At 50.8% G+C, this 18,732-nt stretch overlaps 2 protein-coding genes across 3 annotated transcripts; one reads left to right on the top strand and one right to left on the bottom strand.

Moving 5' to 3' along the window:
• Positions 1–829: 829 nt before the first annotated feature.
• On the bottom strand, positions 830–12,562 carry LOC122379715 (TATA-box-binding protein-like). Of its 2 annotated transcripts, none has more exons than XM_043362117.1 (7): positions 12,443–12,562; positions 6,697–6,822; positions 6,088–6,350; positions 5,117–5,360; positions 4,470–4,573; positions 2,073–2,167; positions 830–1,653 (listed from the first exon to the last, which is right to left on the bottom strand). In XM_043362117.1, the coding sequence occupies exons 2-7, from the start codon at positions 6,811–6,813 to the stop codon at positions 1,577–1,579; spliced, it is 900 nt and encodes a 299-aa protein (XP_043218052.1). In that variant the 5' UTR covers positions 6,814–6,822; positions 12,443–12,562; the 3' UTR covers positions 830–1,576. The 2 variants fall into 2 exon arrangements, with proteins under 2 accessions (XP_043218052.1, XP_043218053.1); XM_043362118.1 differs by having other exon boundaries at positions 6,088–6,347.
• A 37-nt stretch (positions 12,563–12,599) lies between these two features.
• Positions 12,600–18,214, top strand: LOC122379713 (polyphosphoinositide phosphatase-like). The gene is made up of 2 exons (XM_043362116.1): positions 12,600–13,091; positions 14,820–18,214. Exon 2 carries the CDS (start codon positions 14,825–14,827, stop codon positions 17,546–17,548), a length of 2,724 nt encoding a protein of 907 aa, XP_043218051.1. The 5' UTR covers positions 12,600–13,091; positions 14,820–14,824; the 3' UTR covers positions 17,549–18,214.
• The last annotated feature ends 518 nt before the right edge of the window (positions 18,215–18,732 follow it).

The following is an 18,732-nucleotide window of genomic DNA, read 5'->3' as shown; positions in this document are numbered from 1 at the left end:
TCATCAGCTCCAATCATTAGAAAATGGCTGAGGAACTGAAGCTCGCCAGCTTGTGACCATTACCAGTACATACCTGGCGGATCCAGTAGCGCGGCATTGGCATTAGAAGCTGGTGAGCAGTAGTTACCTGTCCTCAATGTTTATTCAACCCCCAAAACTCCTTAGATTTTAGTTTTTTTTTCGAGCATATATTTGTTCCATGCATTTTTAGACGAAATTTGATATAGCATTGAATGGAGTGGTGAATCTTTTACGGAACATTGCCTGACGCGATTCGGCAAACCCCTGGACAAAGTTTCCATAACAATGTCGCAAAAGACTCCTAAAATCGACATAGGTATAATCAAGAATGCAGCTCTTAATCCGGTAAGTTGCAGTCCTAGATTCACAACAGATCCAACCATTCGATAGTCACGGGCTTCACTATCGGAAAGACTTGCTGGCACCGCCTATGTAGCAAGGTTGTTTGCGGCTCTGCGAATAGGCTAAGAACTGACGTGCAGAAATTTGAGGAGTAAATGAAAGAAAACTGCTGTTTTCCCTTTTGTGCCACACACACATTACATATATATTTGCAAAAGTTGTGGGTGCACTCGGACAGCCAAATAGCTTTGAAGGAAAGGGGTTAAAGAAACATACTGACATCAAAAGACCCTTGTTTCAAGAAAATGATTTCAGAAATTGACAGTCGCGAGGAAATAGTCCACGACGACACATTTCAGCCCTCTCCAAGGTGCTCAAAGTTTCACTCATGGTTCTAAGGATACGTGGCACAACGCTACAGCTCCGCACTTCAATCTATCACGCCCTTGCGACAAAAAAGCAGCACTTTCAAATGACACGTGTGACTGTATTCTAACCAAGAACAATATCAAAGAATCGTTGATTGGCCGATGATGGCGTGTGCTGGACAGACTGAATTGTGAAACTAATAAAATAGGACATCTTGTGAGACCCGCCACCATTGTTTTCCATGTTCAGCTTCATACCCACACAAGCGTCGCACCTCAATCCCAGGCTTAACAGGGCACAGCGAAACATATCGAAATTCAGTTTTAGACATTCAGTCAAACGACCTTCCGGCGAAAGGATCGCCTATGTACACGGACACGATAATGTTTTATACACTGTCAGGGTGGCCTGCGAGGTAAGTAGTCACTTTCAAGGCCCGGTGAGTGGAGCGATTGCGCTGGGTGGGACCACCACCACGACTGCTCCCTTTCCCAGGAGGCGCTGTAGCGCTTTCAACAGGCAGCCCTCACCTGACAACCCCCATACGCAGCCCTGAACTGACAGACAACTTACAAAGCCGCTTATCAAAAACATAACATCTTGACCATCCCCACGTGACCTGACTCCGGGCTCTCCCACAGTAACGGTGGACACTGCGCAGGACGTCACGTGACACTTGGGCCATCCCAGTGGCGCCGGCGAGCACAAATACAATAGAAACACACAGTCGATTGGAACACTCTGGCCGAACGAGACCGGGCCGCACCGCCGCCATGCCGCCCGCTCCGAAGGCTGGCCGCCTGGCAGCGGGACGGCGGGCCGCGGTACCGGTCCGCGCCGGCCGCTACTGCTTCTTGTAGCTCCGTAAGATGGGGTAGATGTTGTCGAAGGCGTCGTAGATCTGCTGACGCACCTTGGCACCTGCAGGACGGCGGTGGAGTGGGTCAATCGACAGTGGGAGAATCTCCTGCGAGGGCAGAGCTGGTTAGTGGTCGGTGAGACGGGAACGACACTACATTTCAGAAGTCAGAAACTTAGTCAAAAGAAAGCTCTAAAGCTTGAGTAAGATCAAACCCTGTACTCCATGTCCTACCTTTTCGAAAGTTCAACACCTGAGCAAAACATATCAATTCCACCCAAAATTTAGACGGATTGCTTACAATAAAAAGCAATACCGATTCAAACATTAAACTGACGACAAATTGTTTATCACAGACACAATACACCTACTTCATCCCCGCATATAACACACCCGCTGAGTGCTGTCTGCAAGGCGCACCCATTTGCCCAAGTCCCACCGCCCACCCCTGGGGTCTTCGGGGGTACGACGATCGACCTACCTGTTAGCACCACCTTCCCCGAGACGAAGATGAGTAGCACGATCCTGGGCTGCACCATTCGGTAGATGAGGCCCGGGAACAGCTCCGGCTCGTAACTGAAAACGTGGGAGATAAAAGGTAAGAAGCGCTGAAGGCACAGACCACCTTATATGGTCGCAGAGAAAACGGGACTGGGGGAGCAATCAGAATGACTTGGCCTGTTGGAGGGGCCGCTACCTGCAGAGGGCAGCTGGTATAGAAGTATGCATCGTTGAGACAATGCTTGTCTATCGATAAGAGTGCTAAGGAGACGTCTCATCGCCGGGATACCACATTTGCCACTGCTAAAGGTTAACAAAAACACTTCAAACTGACCTGTGACCTCAGGGATAGCAATGAGGTCAATGAGGTTACCTTGGGATTTCTGATGGCCGTCAATGGCCATTGTAATGTTTATTATCAGCAAAGTGATTCCGAAGATAGCAGGGGTATGGCAAAGTCCCCTATAACGAACAAGATCCCGCAATAGCCCTACGGGACGAGGGCTTGACTCCTGGGGTCGTGTTAAAGACCCTATGGTAGGGGTCCATTACATTTTGCAAAACAACACTTTGCCAAAAATGGTCAATGAGCTGTGACTTTGGCACTATCGTGTTCGTCTTGCTAAGGCGCATCGAATGATATACTTTTCGTTTGAGGAAGTTCGACTTAAGATATTGGTGTCAGGTTAATGTTAAGTCAAAATAGTCCAGGTCACTAAGATAGTCCAAGGGGTCACATTGCATTCAGTCGATATCATTTGATTCGATTCATTCATTCATTCAGGTATCATTCGATTTGGCAGGAGTTTCTGGGTCTATTAGTGATTTTCCCGGAACACTAGCAGTGCTAAGTCCCTTTGGGTTTTGACGAAAACTGACAAATAAGCGACCTTATTGACGTTATGCATGACGTCACACAAAATTCATCATGGAAAACACAAACACAAAACACCTACAAGGGACCTTTCAAGGACCGAAAGTATGAAATCACGAAGCAATGTGCTTGAGATAACTTTAGGTCAATCCCGGCGCCAAATAACCTTCCGTAATTCCTTTATTGAAATGGCGAGGTCACCTGAGCGAACTGACATCAGCTTGTGACCCTGATAAAGCAATCATAAGTTGTGAATGCTCGTAAACGTACTCCTTCCAGTAAGTCTCATCTACCCGCAAAAGATAATCTGGCACCGAAGGCGTTGCGATGCTACGAATCTCACCTGTGACGTCATAGGTCAGTGACCTAACCTGTCCTTAAAATGTAGTTGTCAATATTCGGCTTGAATTGAAGGTCAGCTGTGATTTTTAGCTCTCTATTGAAAACGCGTTCCTATCAATCGCGAGAAAGCCGTCAGGCAGGGGTCAGACACCAGCCCGCTCCTCGACCAAAGAGGGTTATTAAATTTGCCATCAAATGTATAAACTGGATCAACCGCGAAGGCATATAACCTCAAATCATGTATTACATAAACTTTCATTATCTCATGTAACATAACATCCCGGAATAAATGTCAAATCCATTCACGCGAGTCCATTCAATCCATTCCCTGAGTTGAGCCCTGTTATCCAAATGACGCAACGCATAATCGGGGCAAGAGGTTCGCTCCTTCGACGGACCCTGAAGTCAACGTCAGCAGATTGTCGGCTCACTGGCTTGTCTCTCACAGCGGCCTTTAAAGCCCTATCACACACTATCTCTGACCAAAGTACGGCAGACAGATACAGTCTGTTATGGCGACGACGGATGTCAGCCTCCGACCCGGCCAAGGCCGCAGCCGCGCACTGCCGCCCAGATATCTCAGTCGGCCGAAAATGGGCAGCCACAGAGATATCGCCACTTATCTGAGCGCTTCAGCTGAGTCAGTTACAGTTTTGCCACCTACATGCACCTGCACAAGTGCATTACGTTTCACATGAAGCTAGGTCTGTCTACCCTGTCTACCGGAGTAAGACATTACAGAGATGCCGACGTAAAATAACGCAAATAAATAGAGATGAGTATGTCGGCGTTACTATTACGGCAAAATTGACGGCATCTGCATAATTAATTGAAGTCCTGATTTAATTCTTAAGTGATGCGGCTTAATTTAAGCATTCCAGTGACCAGTATATGCCGGAAAAATATTTCACTGTTGCTAATCATAATGATGCAAAAATAATTATCGTTAAAAATTTAACAACGTAACTCTATCTCAACCGAGTTCAAAAAATGCACGTTGCTGATAAACTGTAGAATAACATATGATATGAAGAATGGCAAAAATACCATGCCAGCAATGTCTAGTGTTAAAAAGCTTTATCCGCTACCACGTCACACAGAGCAGCAAATGCGCCACCTACAGACAGACCGCATGAACTACGTCACCATTTATGTACGCACCTGCTGAACTGGTTGTGTGTGAGCACCAGACCTTCCAACCGGATCGGGAACTTGACGTCGCAGCTGCCCACCATGTTCTGCACCTTGAAGTCGGCGAACTTGGCCTGGAGAACGACACACAAATCACAATGAGGTAGAAACACAGGGCGCTTCGGCATGCTAGTGGATAAATAAAATAAACTGACGAATAATGCCAACTTAAGCTAAAGGGCCGCAAACAGCATAGCTAGTTTTCATCAGGGCCGATGCGGAGCCGTAAAAATTTCAGACGGCTCCGGCTCCGGAGAAGAAAAAAATCGGCTCCGGCTCCGGGTGAAATGTCATGGCGGCTCCGGCTCCGGCTCCGGCTCCGGGCAAAATGTGCCGGCTCCGGCGGCTCCGGCCCCGCACCCCTGGTTTTCATCATCATAAAATACCATTGAGGACCGCACCAAACCGCTAAATTTAATAGATTGCCAAAAAAGGAATACATTTTTAGTATCAACAGTCCTCTAATCCATCGAAGCAAAACCACTCCCCGGCCACCCATCCGCACTACCGGGGTCTCAGCCCCATTTACATTCCCAGCACCCTCACTACCACGCCCCTATTCCTGAATCCTCGCTCAGCTCCCCAGTACCCCGTCTTATCTCATCCCCCTGACTCACGTCGAAGCCCAGTTTCTGGATGATGCGCGCGTATTTCCTGGCGGCCAGTCGACTGTCATCCTCGCTCTTGGCCCCTGTGCACACCATTTTCCCCGAGCTGAATATCAGCGCAGTGGTGCGGGGCTCTCGGATACGCATAATAACGGCGGCGAACCGCTTCGGGTTGTACTCGGCGTTTCGCGCCTGCATGGCGATCTTGCGCAGGTCCAGCTTGCACAGCATGTTAATGGTGGAGACGATGTTCCTGACGACAGTGAAGGCTCAGATCAGACAACTTATGTGTGACACAAGCAATTTGGACGTAACGTGGTAAGATTGAAGAGCATGATAGAAACGGGACACACATAGTACACATGCACAGGCATAAGATTGGCAGACACAAGACAATTGACCCACGAAAATTCAAGCCGCTACGCTACTGACGAAGTCGAAATTCTTATATTCTAAGGGTCGATATGTGGTTGAGTAAATTCTTCTCCCCATGTTTTACATCCCACGTGGCTCCCCGTAACGTAACAATTCACATCCCACAGTTCCGCTGCCCGGGTCGTCACGCATCGCCCGAGTCGCTGCAGCTGGGGCAAGATGCCCAGGTCGTTACCCCCTCCCCCACCGACTCACTGCAGCTGGGCAAGACGCCCAGGTCGTTACCCCCCTCCCCCACCGACTCACTGCAGTTGGGGCAAGATGCCCGGGCCGTTACGCCCCCCCCCCCCACCTCACAGACCCCCGGCCCCACCCGACCCACTGTAACTTACAGCCTGGGGCACGTCTCACACTCCCCGTGTCGTTGCTCCCGACTCACTGCAGCTGGTGCACGATGCCCGGGTCGTTACGCCCAACACTCCCCCACCTGACTTACTGCAGCTGGGGGACGATGCCTCAGCCGCAGCTCCAATGCCCGGGTCGTTACGCCCCACAGTCCCCTCCCCCCTCCCCCCCCCCCCCACACACACACACTCCCCACTCACTGCAGCTGGGGCACGATGCCCGGGTCGTTGGAGGCCGGGTTGAGCGGCGTCATGGGCCCCGGCGTGGCCGGGTTAAAGTGGCTCGAGTGGCCGCCGTGCGAAGGCGTCGTGCCGTGCAGCTGGTGCAGCGAGGGAGACATCATCGGCGTCTGCGGCTGCAGCAGGCTGTGCGGCGTGAAGTTACCCAGCCCCGTGGGCGTCGGCTGCTGCGACTGCTGCGGCCCCTGCTGCTGCTGCTGGCTCTGCTGTTGCTGCTGCTGCTGCTGCGGGAGGGACGGGCAGAGGGTAGCGGGGAGGGATGTCAGAACAGCGTGGTTCAACGAGGACGAATAGAAGGTAATAAAGTTAAGACCAACAGTGGGACAGCAATTGTAAGCTAACGAGACATGCGATAAGGAACAAAATCAATGTGAGACGTTGTTTTTGCGCCTCATATTTCTATTTTCATATCTTAATTCAGAAATAAGCGGCATAAAGGCGGCTGCGCTGAAGAGAGAACGCCCCACCATTAACCATTGCAACCCATGTATTACTTACTGGCATTATTATGTTTTAGCTTCTACTGCATATATTTAATAGCCTGGATCCTACCACACTACCATCCTGCACCTGTTGCTGTTGCTGCTGTAACGCCTGTGGTAGGATCTGCATGTCATCGTCTGGCTGGTGGAGTGGAGTGCCGATACTGGGGATACTGTACCCCGGCGACGGCAACATGTTGTCCATGACTGGTCACTGACGGCAGATAACAGAAGCGATAGTTATAGCAGATGAACGGAGACAGGTACATTGTTATACATGAATGCCGATACTGGGGATACCTTACCCCGGCGATGGCAGCATGCTATTCATGGCTGGTCACTGAGGACAGGCAAACAGCAGAGGTAAGCAAAGGCCAAGGAATAGAGATAGGTCGATCGTTGTACGGGGGACGGGAACACAATGAACAGATACAGAGAAGTGCCTATTTAATCTGGTTGGTCACTAAGTGAAGAGAACTAACAAGTACTTCTTGGTGCATCACTGAAGGACAGGACAGTCACAGTTACTGATAAAAGGTAGTGACTTTCCCTGGTGGAGCAGCTTCCGCTAATTCATTCAGAAATTTGATGCTGTATATGAAAAATAGCACTTTTGAGTTTTGTAAGACCCTTTCCCAGAAATGTAAGGGAGCACCCACATGTTTTGCAAGGACGACGAACACCAGAGTTTAATAAAGGAAACGGTGGCTGGCTACCGACAACCCATTAATGCCCATTACCGACAACCCATTAATGCCGATTGGGTCATATATGACCCAAAAGCAACATCTTAACATTTCTTCTAAATGGAGGCAAGTGGCACTTTGAGGAACTTGTGCGTGTGTTTAGTTGGATTTGTGAGTTCAGCGACGAGCGTCGGAGCCGCATAAAACTCGTGTGCGCTCGTCCACTGAGGTTTCTGGAGCCAAAGACGACGGGACTGCACAGCCGCCGGTCACTGGCAATGGCGCGCCGTCCCAAAAAGTAATATTATGTTATGTTTGCACTTTACTATCTATTGAATGATCGTCCACCTGGCATCTAAATTTGTCTGAAAAAGACATGATGTATATTTTTGCCCTTCTTGTCGCCATCGGATAACTTTTTTCCTCGATAAATGTCCTTGGGTCATAAATGACCCAGCCGGCAATAGTGTTGTCAATTTTCTCGTATGTTGAATACAAGGGAAGCAATTGATGATTACCTATACGATTATTTATTTCTGGGGGTTGTGATCAGATCACAGTGGCGGATCCAAAGGAAGGGGGGGGGGGGTCATATGGGTCACTCATGACCTCCCCTGGCACCCGTGGGCACCACCGACCTATCAGGGGCACCACAGGCCTAGTGTTGCGATGTTGGGATATCATGAGCGGACCGGTTGTCCGGGGCCGTGACGCGGGGCGGGCCGGCGACTCGGCCGGCCGAGGGGCACCACGGGCCTGTCAGGGGTACCACAGGCTTGTTAGGGGCACCACAGGCCTGCAGGAGCACCATCGGCCTAGCAAGAGCACCACAAGTTTGTCAGGGGGCACCACAGACCTGCCAGGGGCACCAGCCAGAGGCCTGCCAGGGGCACCAGCCAGAGGCCTGCCAGGGGCACCAGCCAGAGGCCTGCCAGGGGCACCATCGACCTCACAGGGGCACCTCCAGCCTCGCACGTGCACCTTGGGCTTGTAAAGGGCTCCACGGGCCTGTCGGGAGCACTTCAGGCTTGTCAGGGGCACCACAGTCCTGTCAGGACCCAGGGGCACCAGCGGCATAGCAGGAGCACCACAGGCCCGCCAGGGGCACCACAGGCCTGCCAGGGGCACCACAAACCTAGCAATGGCACCACAGACCTGTCAGGGGCTCCACAAGTCTGTCAGGGGCACCTCAGGCTTGTCAGGGCCCAGGGGCACCACAGTCCTTCCAGGGACACCACAGGCCCGTCAGGCCTATGGTGTCCCCTCTGGAGCACCAGAGGCCTAACAGGGGCACCACAGGCCTGCCAGCGGCACCAACGGCCTCGTCAATGAGACGTTGCAAAGCATTGCAATGCAGTGCCTCTTAATATTGTTTGGCTGAGACCGCTATACAGCATACACAATAAGGTATCTAGCTAAATCGGTTTTCGTGATAACTCCTTATTTGTGACTATGCCAATGCCGGTTGAGTCATTTATGACCCATACTTATAACTTGAGAACCGATGGAACAATTTTTTTAAGCTTGCAGTTTTCTTACTGGGACCCGTGTGGCTAACATTTGTTAAGGACAACTAAATAATCAAAAAATAAAAATTCCGGCATTAGTGGGTTAACTTTGGCATCTAAATTCTCCCATTACCCGGAATTGCGCGATCAGATGGTGGCAGGGCATATTTTAACATACTGACTGCGTCCCATTTTGGGACGCAGCCCCCTGCCTTTGGGACGTAGCCCTCGCGAAATTTGGACCACTGCGTCCCACACTGAAATGCCACGGTTTCAGCCGAAAAGTGCGAGCAAAAATAAGTAATATGCCTCGGTCTTTTACTGTGTAAAAGATGTTGGCTTTCCGATTGCTTTGTGCCCTGATTTACTATGTACCTAAGCACATACATGCCCTCTCCAGTCCTTGTGCCCTGCCCTACCCTTGGTCATACACCTTATTATGTTCTTCCCTACTATACCCCTAAGATATGTGCCCTGCCCAGTGCCCTGTCCTTAGGTCTTGTACCTTGCCCTGTCCTTTCTTCAGGCCCTGTGCCCTGCTCTGCATTCAGGCCCTGTGCCCCGCTCTGCCCTGCCCTCAAACACGATACTTTATATATTCTGCCTGGAAATTTGATGCGCTGCCTTCCCGTCTTTTGGCCCCGTGCCCTGCCCTACCCTAGTTTGGGGCCCCTGCCCTTCTCTGCCCTCAAGCCTTGTGACACGTCCTGCCATCAGACCCCGTGCCGCTGCCTTGTCTTCAGGTACTGTGCCCTGCCCTGCCATCAGGCCTTGTGCCTTCCCATGTCCTCATGCCCCGGCCCCGCGCCCATCCTCGAGCCTAATGCCTTGCCCTGCCTCAGGCCCTGTCCTGTCATGTTCTGCTTCCAGGCCTCATGTGCATTGCCCTGCCCTTAGACCCTGTGCCCTATTCTGCCATTAAGCCTTATGCGTTATATCGCCCTCAGGCCCGTGCCCTGCCTCGCCCTAAGTTGCTGTGCTCTGCCCTGTCGTCAGGCCTTGTGCCGTCCCATGCCATGAGACCCTGTCTCCTACTCTGCCCTCAAGCCCTGTATTCTGCATTGCCCTAAGGTCTCGTGTCCCATGCCCGCTCTCAGGCGCTGTGCCCTGCCCTGTCATCAGGCCCTGTGGTGTCTCCCGCCCTCAGGTCCCGTGCCGTTTCCCGTCCTCATGCCCCGTGCCCTTACCTGTCCTCAGAACCCGTGCTTTGTTCTGCCTTCATGCCCTGAGCCTTGCACTGCCCTCAGGCCCCATACCCTGGCCCTGTTTCACCGGTGATAGCAGCACGCTGCTATTACACGTGTCAAATTGGGTTTCCATGGAGACATCAACAGGCCCATTGCTCAAACACTACCACAAGTATGACGTCAGCTCGCGGAATTTGATAGCAGCGTCCGTGAAACACCGCCCACGTCTTGTCATACCTTCGGGGCCCGAAGGTATGACAAGACGTGGGCGGTGTTTCGGGCCTTGTGCCATACCTGTGTCTTATGTCTTGCTCTACCTTGGCTTTAGGTACTATTTCTTGCCCTGCTCTGAGATCCTGCGTGTTGCCCTGCCACCAGGTGTGTTGATCATCAGGTGTTCTAAGGCCCTGTGTCTTACACTGCTCTCCGGCCTTGTGTAATGATAGCCTCAGACCCGCGCCTTGCCTTGCCCTCGGACCCTGCATCCTACCCAGCCCTCAAGTATCCGTCTTATCTTAGCTTCATGGCCTGAGCCTGCCCTGTCCTTAGGGCTCAGACTCTGTGTCCTGCCCTTCCCTAAAGTCCTGTTCAGAGATGTCAAGTTGGAGCCCGCAGGCCCGGAGTCTGGCCCAAAATCCGGCCCTACAGGGCTTTTGCATGCACAGTGGATTGTATCATTGTTTTGAGGTACCTCATCGAAACGCATCGACTGATATGCGACATGATCTATCTTGGTCACGAAATGACCTTAATGTGAGGTCAAGTTCTGACCTTGACATTTCGAGGTAAAAATGAGAGAAGAACGATCGTGCAAACGAAAATTCTCTACCTTTTTTTAGTTTAAAAGCTTTTCATGAAACCTATATTGACAAAAATTGTAATTTTACCCGTTTTTGGCTATGGAGCCTTAACCGTTGATCTGAACTCAATTCTGACGAAATATTGACGAAAGAGCTGTTCAAGATATATCGATTGCTTTTCTCCTATCGATTGCGCCCTCCTAGCTATCATAGTTTTTGAGACACCGGCACGTTTTCCGAAAAAAAATATCGCATCATTGCGAAGTTTGACATTTGATGGCATACGGTCAGATCAGGGCCGTCATGGCCGTCTGGCCATAGGAGGATATAGAGGGGGCCACGGGGCCATGCTCCCCCCCCCCCAAAGCGCCCGGAAATGGCACAAAATCGACACATTTCTGGGCATAATAATTAAACAAAGGAACTTCCATTGGGAAAAGTTTGGGTTATATTACGTGATAGGCAGTAAGGAAGCGAAATCCGAAGCATCCAAAGCATCCGTTCATCCAAAGCATTAATCTATGATGGATTTTTTATGTAGCTTTAAAATCCGATGATTTCTTGTCACAACTTGGGTACTGTTTGACCTTACGTCATCTAATTTTTTCAAACACATAGTATCTTCAATGCAAATTGGCAATGTTTCACACGTCAACTTCTATTTTGAATCGATTGATAAGGGTGAAAAACGCATGAAGAGACGTAGGTATGTATCACATTTTAATCATGTGCATATTCATTTTTATTCTCTAAGCATAGGTACAATTTGGTGCGTCAAGGGAGGTCAAACACGCCCAACGCCGTTCAGGAAAACGAGTGACTAACAACAATGTAAATGTCATTAAATCGCCGGTCCGCCCTTTGAATGCGGATAAAGAACGCACTACGACTGGGCGAATTTCGAGACTGGCCAAAAGCAATCACAGCCCGCTCCCAATATCCCGCTTGCAGTGCCCCTCCACCAGCACAGTACACAATGTATCTGTATGTACATTATCTCACTTGCATTATATACTATTTCGCTTGCAATGTGCCCTTTCCGATCAAAGCGTGTGCCCTATGCCACCTTTGGGACGCAGTGAAAAATCCTTAAAATATGCCCTGGATGGTGGGGGTCGAGGCCTATGCAACAAGCTCTGCTTAGCGTGGGCTACGGCTCTGTCAATCTGTCCATTCAAATATTTGAGCTAAATTTATAAAAAATTCTTGTGCAGATAGCTTGGTGCGCTGAGTTACGCTGGATGCTGAGCCAGAATTACGGCACAATCAAACTGTTACGCCAGACATGTCAATGGACCATCCAGACTGGAAAACATCCATACACTACGCTGGACGCCTGTGACTGTGAGGCCCTCTTGCGCCGAATTTCTTGCGCCAAAATTCGGCGCAAGCAATTTTGCGCTGAAATTTCAGCGTGGTATGGGCCGGAAATAAGTGCCTATTTCTGGCAAAATTAAGCCACTTTAATATAACATTAGAACATCTACCGATCAATGCTATATCAACCAGACAGAGCGTTCCAGGGTGCTAGCAGCTAGACTGGGTGGGACGCTCTTCCAGCCATTTCATTTGACAGCCATTAGCCATGTAGTCACAAGTGCATATCGTCAAGATCAAAATTTTTAGACGCTATAGTGAAAAATCAGTGCCTACCTTTGATTTAAAGCTGCAGTAAAATCGGTAAAATCTTTCTAAACCACGTGGAAGATTTCAAAATATAAAATCCATTCAAATAAACTTCCCGTCGCCAGATCAAGGTGCCGATAATTTCTGGCGCGGAAGAGTCTAAAACGGCGCAATTTGTTAAAACACTGCTAAGTAATGTGCTCTGAAGAATGAAGCTCACATGCTCTTTCGAAATAAAATGTTAGCTTATTATCATTTTGTGAAGTAATCTTCCTAACAAATTTGTTGATTTCAATATGGATTTGTTTTAAAGACATTTTGTAAAAGTAAAAAAGGGCAACCAATGCCAACAAAATGGTCGTTTTATTATATTGCATCGTTTTAAGCTTGGACTTGCGCAGCAGACAAATCCTGGGGCGACAAATCCAATCAAATCCAATCAAATCCCAAATCCAAATCGTGTCACATCACGTGCGCCGTCAAGCGGAAGCGCAGAGCATCTTGTCGATCGCGGTCGATCGCTCTTTGATCCTCACAGTCACCTCACAGTGTTAACAGTTCACATCGAAGAGGTTGCGTGGCGGATTTAGACTGAGACTGAGACAGCCCGACGATCCCAATTGCAATCCAGTTCCAGACGAGTTGACGAGTTTGTCGACTTCTTTTGAAAGCCAAGGTAAGTAAAGTTACGTAATAATTCGATGGTAACTAATTTTCATGCTGTTAACATGTTATGATCGTCAGTGCTTGTCGAGTATTTCTGAAGGAAGTTGTAAAAGTAGAATTTAAAGTAGGTACCATTATCAAATGACAGCAGTGTGAATGATGGAAGGTAGCTCATCATAGCAGCAATGTTGTGTGGCATGTGCAGTGTGGACTGTGGGGCGTGTAATCTTGAACTTGAAATGCTGCGTGCCAGGCGTGCAAATTGTGGACACAGGTGACAGGTGTGCACTCCTACACTACAGCCTACTTGCCAGGCGTTCACTCCCATCAAGCTGGGCACACCTTGGGCATGCACATGCCCCGCTTTGCAGCTTGGGCCTGGCAGAATCTGAACAGAAAGGCCATCCAGATCCGTCCAGTTCTGGGAAGTTCTCTATATACTGTAAAGCCATCATATCACTCTCTGGGGGCATAGGTACCCAAACAATCTTCAAATTCATTTAACCTCCTTGGACTTTGATTCCTCATACACTATGTGCAGTTTTTAACAAAAAATTTCTATTAAAAGTTAAGTTTTCTTTTTATTCTTCAAAACTTTAATTTTAATCAATTCAAATGTTACATGGGGCATTTGGGCAAATGTCACCTGGATCTGCTAGTGAGCAACAGGGTGTGAAGCTGAACATGAATCTGCTGGCCATCAATGTTTTAAGCTGGTTAGGCAGCCTAGCAATTAAAATCAAAATGAACAAGCTAAAATGTGACACTTGTCATCTGCCAGATTCCTCAAGTCATGCATAATACAGGCCAGGGCCTGATCCTAGTCATCATCATTCATGCCCTGTTGCCAAAAAATTATTAATGGAGGGCTTCCACTGCATTCAGCCTTCTGACATGCTAGAACATCAATGGAATGGTAAGGAGTAAGGACAGTTTAGGATATGGTCCTCTTGGCACACAAATTTTATTTTCAGTTTTGTATATGAGTTATTCTTTACTAAATGTCCAAAGCCTCATCCTTAATCCAGATTTGGGAGTAGGTCAAGGTATTTATGTAACCATAAGACATAAGCCGCACAAGCTTGGTAAATTGTGTGCAGCCAGATAACACACTAATAAGTGGGAATGGATGTCCTATGGTATGGATATTTTTCAATTTGTTCATTTTTATTTGGTCACTTTTTAACATGCTTGATTATCAAAGCAGGCATGCATAGTTGACAGGAAGAGTAGCTGAATTATATTTTCCTTGCATAAGCCATTAGATAGATAGAGTAGTACAGTAGTTACTAGTTACCTAGGAAGGTACAGTTGACTACAGAATGGTCTATTTATTATAGGTAGGTACCTATAGGTACCAAACAGATTATAATCTGTTTGGTTCCTGGAATGGTTGGCTGTGCTGCATCACATCTTTTGAGTGACAGCATTTCCCTGTAACACTACACTTACCTCAGGCCCAGTATTGGATATCAGATGCATATATTTTCCACTCATGTTAGGTACCATAAGATTACCATTTCAGTCTGAATAAACAGAGTGAGTCAAAATTATATCCACTGGTGCGTGGTGCACGCCGTAAAATATGTCACGTTTGAAGAGCACGATACAGACGCCGTTTACGGTAAAGTCGTCCTACAGCATTGGTATTTGTTAGATTGTTTGGGGAACTAAACTCTTTAATTATCATCAACTAATGATATCGAGGTAAGCTTGACAACAATTTGTTTATTTGAAGGAAAAATGGAGGAAAGAAAAGCGAGCAAGTCACCGGAAAATGAAAAGAAGAGCATCAAAGTAGCAACACTCGTTTCGCCCATACAGAAAGTCGGCATTTATGAAACAAAGGCACGATTCTTCGTGATCGGCTCCAACACCGAGCAGGACCGGTTCCGCGTGCTGAAGGTGGACCGCACCGAGCCGCGAGAGCTGCACATTGTCGACGACGCCCTCGAGTACTCGGCCTCGGAGATCAGGGACATTATGCGCAGCCTGGACGAGGGCAACCGACTGCGCGCAGGTGGCGCGCACGCCCAGGGCCTCGTCAGGCGCCTCTCGGCGTTCGGCATCGTCGGCTTCGTCCGCTTCACCGAGGGCTACTACATCATCGTGGTGACGCAGCGGCGCCGACTGGCCGTCATCGGACCCCACGTCATCTACAAGATTGAGGACACCAAGATGATCTACATCCCGAACCAGAGCAAACGGCTCAGTCCCGAGGAGCAGCGCTACGTCAAACTCTTCCAGAGCGTCGCCATGGGCAGCAACTTCTACTTCAGCTACAGCTACGACCTGACGCACACGCTGCAGTACAACGCTGCCACCCCGCGCCTCAGTCCGGATGACATCAACGCCGTGTTCGGCGCCGACTTCGTCCACACGTCCACCAAGGGTCCTCTGGAGGAGGCTGACTTCGACTACGAGGTGAGCGCCGCGCCGCCGAGCAGCCTGGTGGCGGGCGCGGACAGGACCGGCGCCCGGCCGCCGACAGTCGGCGTGCGCGCAGAGCCGCAGCGCCGCTTCGTGTGGAACAACCACCTGCTGGAGCCGGCCGAACACCAGATGGGCTGGGAGTGGCGCATCTACATCACACACGGCTACATCAAGCAGGCGACGCTGTACCTGCACGGCCGGCACCTGTTCCTGACGCTGATGGCGCGCCGCTCCAGCCGCTACGCGGGCACACGGTTCCTGAAGCGCGGCGCCAGCTTCAAGGGCGACGTGGCCAACGAGGTGGAGACGGAGCAGATCGTGCACGACGCCTGTGTGTCGTCGCTGCAGCACGGCATGTTCAGCTCGCACGTGCAGATCCGCGGCTCGGTGCCGTGCCACTGGTACCAGGACACTAGTCGGATCCCCAAGCCGCCCATTCAGATGGAGCTGTCCGACCCCTGCCACATCACCGCCGGAAAACACATGAACGACCTGCTGGCGCGCTACGGAGCGCCTGTCTTCGTCGTCAACCTGGTGAAGAAGAGGGAGAAGCGCTCGCACGAGTCGCTACTGCACGGCGCCTTCAGCCGCTCGGTGGCCTACCTGAACCAGTTTATACCACCGGCGTTCCGTCTGCGGTACATCAGCTTCGACATGGCGCGTGCCAACAAACTCGAGAGGGAGAGCGTCATGGAGCGGCTGACTGAGATCGCCAACGCCTCGCTGAAGGAGACGGGCATCTTCCTGTCGCAGCCGCCGCTCAACACCAGCTACCGGCACACGTCACCGGTGGCACAGGGAGACGCGCCCGGGGGCGGCCTGCAGCAGCACGGCATTGTGCGGGTCAACTGTGTGGACTGTCTGGACCGCACCAACACGGCCCAGTTCACCATCGGCAAGGCGGCGCTGGCGGCCCAGCTGTTCGCGCTGGGTGCCATCCCGTCCCCGCGGCTGGAGTTTGACACCGACTGCATGTCGATCCTGGAGGATATGTTCGAGGATCACGGCGACCTGCTGGCTCTTCAGTACGGCGGCTCCCAGCTGGTGCACCGTATTCGCACCTACCGCAAGACGGCCAACTGGGGCAGCCAGGGCAACGACATCGTGCAGACCATGCAGCGCTACTACAGCAACACCGTCACCGACGCCGACAAACAGAACGCCATCAACCTGTTCCTGGGCTGCTTCGTGCCGCGGCCGGGCCGGCCTGCGCTGTGGGAGCTACCCAACGACTACCAGCTGCACCATGACCCGGCCGACCGGCGGCCCGGCCGCTGCCGGCCCACCCAGTGGTGGGACGACCGCGTCATGCGCCACCTGCCCGCCGCCGCCATCGAGCGCGACAAACGCTGCAGCAGCGTGGTGCGCGTGGCGGCCGGCGACGGGCGCACCGACCTCTACCGCGAGCAGTACCGACCGCACGAGCTCACCAGCTTCCCGGAGAGCTTCGACTTCAACGTCATCCACTCGGTGAAGGACTATATGCCGTCTATGTTCGTGGACGAGTCGCCGTTCGCAGTGCGCACCCGGCGCCAGCCGCTGGCTCCCGAGGGCTCCGCCAAGACGCCGCCGTCCTCAGCGCAGGCCAACGGTGACTCGAGTCTGTCGGAGGGCTCGGACTCGTCTGAGGACAGCCCAGTGGTGGCAGCGGCGGGCGCGGCGCCGGCCGTACCGCCGCCACGGCCACCGCTGACGCTAGCCACCCTGCTCAGCACCGCGCGGGACCAGTACGGCATCGAGCAGAGGCCGCCGCAGAAACAGGACCTGAGTGTGTACCGGCGCCACGCAGGCCTGGGCCGGCTCGGCTGCCGCGGACCGCTGCCCCGGCCCGAGGCGCTGCGGGCCACCTCTCAGCGGCCGGTGCGGTTCCTGCAGCTCTCCCAGCTGAAGATGGACTCGAGCAGGGAGGTGGCCGCGCCGATGACCAGCCGCGCCGCCCGCGAGGTGTACCAGAGAGCGGTCAGCTGCCAGCCGCCGGCCGTCCCAGAGCAGTGCCTGACCGAGTACCGGCGCTACGTGGGCTGTGCGGTCTGATTGACTCGCCATCACGTGGGCTGTGCTGTCTGAGTGACCTCACCGTCACTCACATGGACTGGAGTGACTGTCTGAGTGACCCGTCGTCATAAGGACTGTTCTGCTGGAGTGACCCCGCCGTCACGTGGACTGTGCCGTCTAAATAACTGGGTGTCTAGCTACAGACACTCACGCAGTACCCGGTGAATCACGCAGTGATCAGTGACCAGTTCGCACAGTGAACAGAGTGGCCCCACGACAAGGCTGGTTGGTGACTATGGTGGTTTGCTGGTGCTATGAATTTAGCATTACTCAGCATTGTTTATTTGACAGGGACCGATACCTTGGTTTTCATATATTGTATGGTATTGGGGCGTGCTTTCATATGTTACCAGTGCTCTTCTTCCAAAGGGAGTGAGGTTGTTGTGATATCATCTCACGCAGTGTGTTATGCATTATTTCCGTGGGTCTTCGTCGTATTTTACATTATTACTTATTGTTTAGCGGGTGGGCTGTGGAATATTGTAAACACTTGTCATACGTATCATGAATCGTAAACAGTCTCTGGTATTTGTTTGCTTTGGGCATTTATTCACTGTTCCGTTAAATATCCGTGAGCATTATACAGAAAGTTGCAAGCATATGTTATGATAGATGGCTAACGCGCAAATAAAGGAAGACACTCTAGCTTTTTGTGTAAGTGGTCTATGGTTTACGATTTAGATGATTGTGGACCTTAGTTTCATAAACAAGCATGCCGTGGAATTAGTATCACAACGTCTAGGAGACTGTCAACTGATAAGCATGCAAAGGTTCTGTAGCATAGATGGAGCTGCTCTCCAGTGTCTCCAGCCCAACTCCCGGGGGTTCCGGACAAAAAGTCAAATGATAAAAGGTAAAAGGATGATTAGTCAACAGACATTACGTCAAAAGCACGAAGTCAAAAATCTTAAAAGTCAACAGGTAAAAGGTCAACAAAGAGGAAAGTCAAAAGTCAAAAAGTCAAAAAGGATAAAACGTCAAAAGATAAAAAGTGAAATTGCCAAAAAGTCAATGAACAAAAAGCCAACTAGCATAGAAGTCAAAAGACAAAAAGTCAAATGGACATAAGGTCAAAAGACAAAAAGTAAAAACGGCAAAAAGTCAACTTGCCAAAAAGTAAAAAGAACAAAAGTCGAAAGACAAAAAGTGAACAGGACATAAAG

The sequence above is a fragment of the Amphibalanus amphitrite genome, unplaced genomic scaffold, assembly GCF_019059575.1.
Source record: "Amphibalanus amphitrite isolate SeventyFive unplaced genomic scaffold, NRLGWU_Aamphi_draft 000083F_arrow, whole genome shotgun sequence".
NCBI lineage: Eukaryota > Metazoa > Arthropoda > Thecostraca > Balanomorpha > Balanidae > Amphibalanus > Amphibalanus amphitrite.
This window is presented reverse-complemented; position numbering and strand designations above follow the sequence as displayed.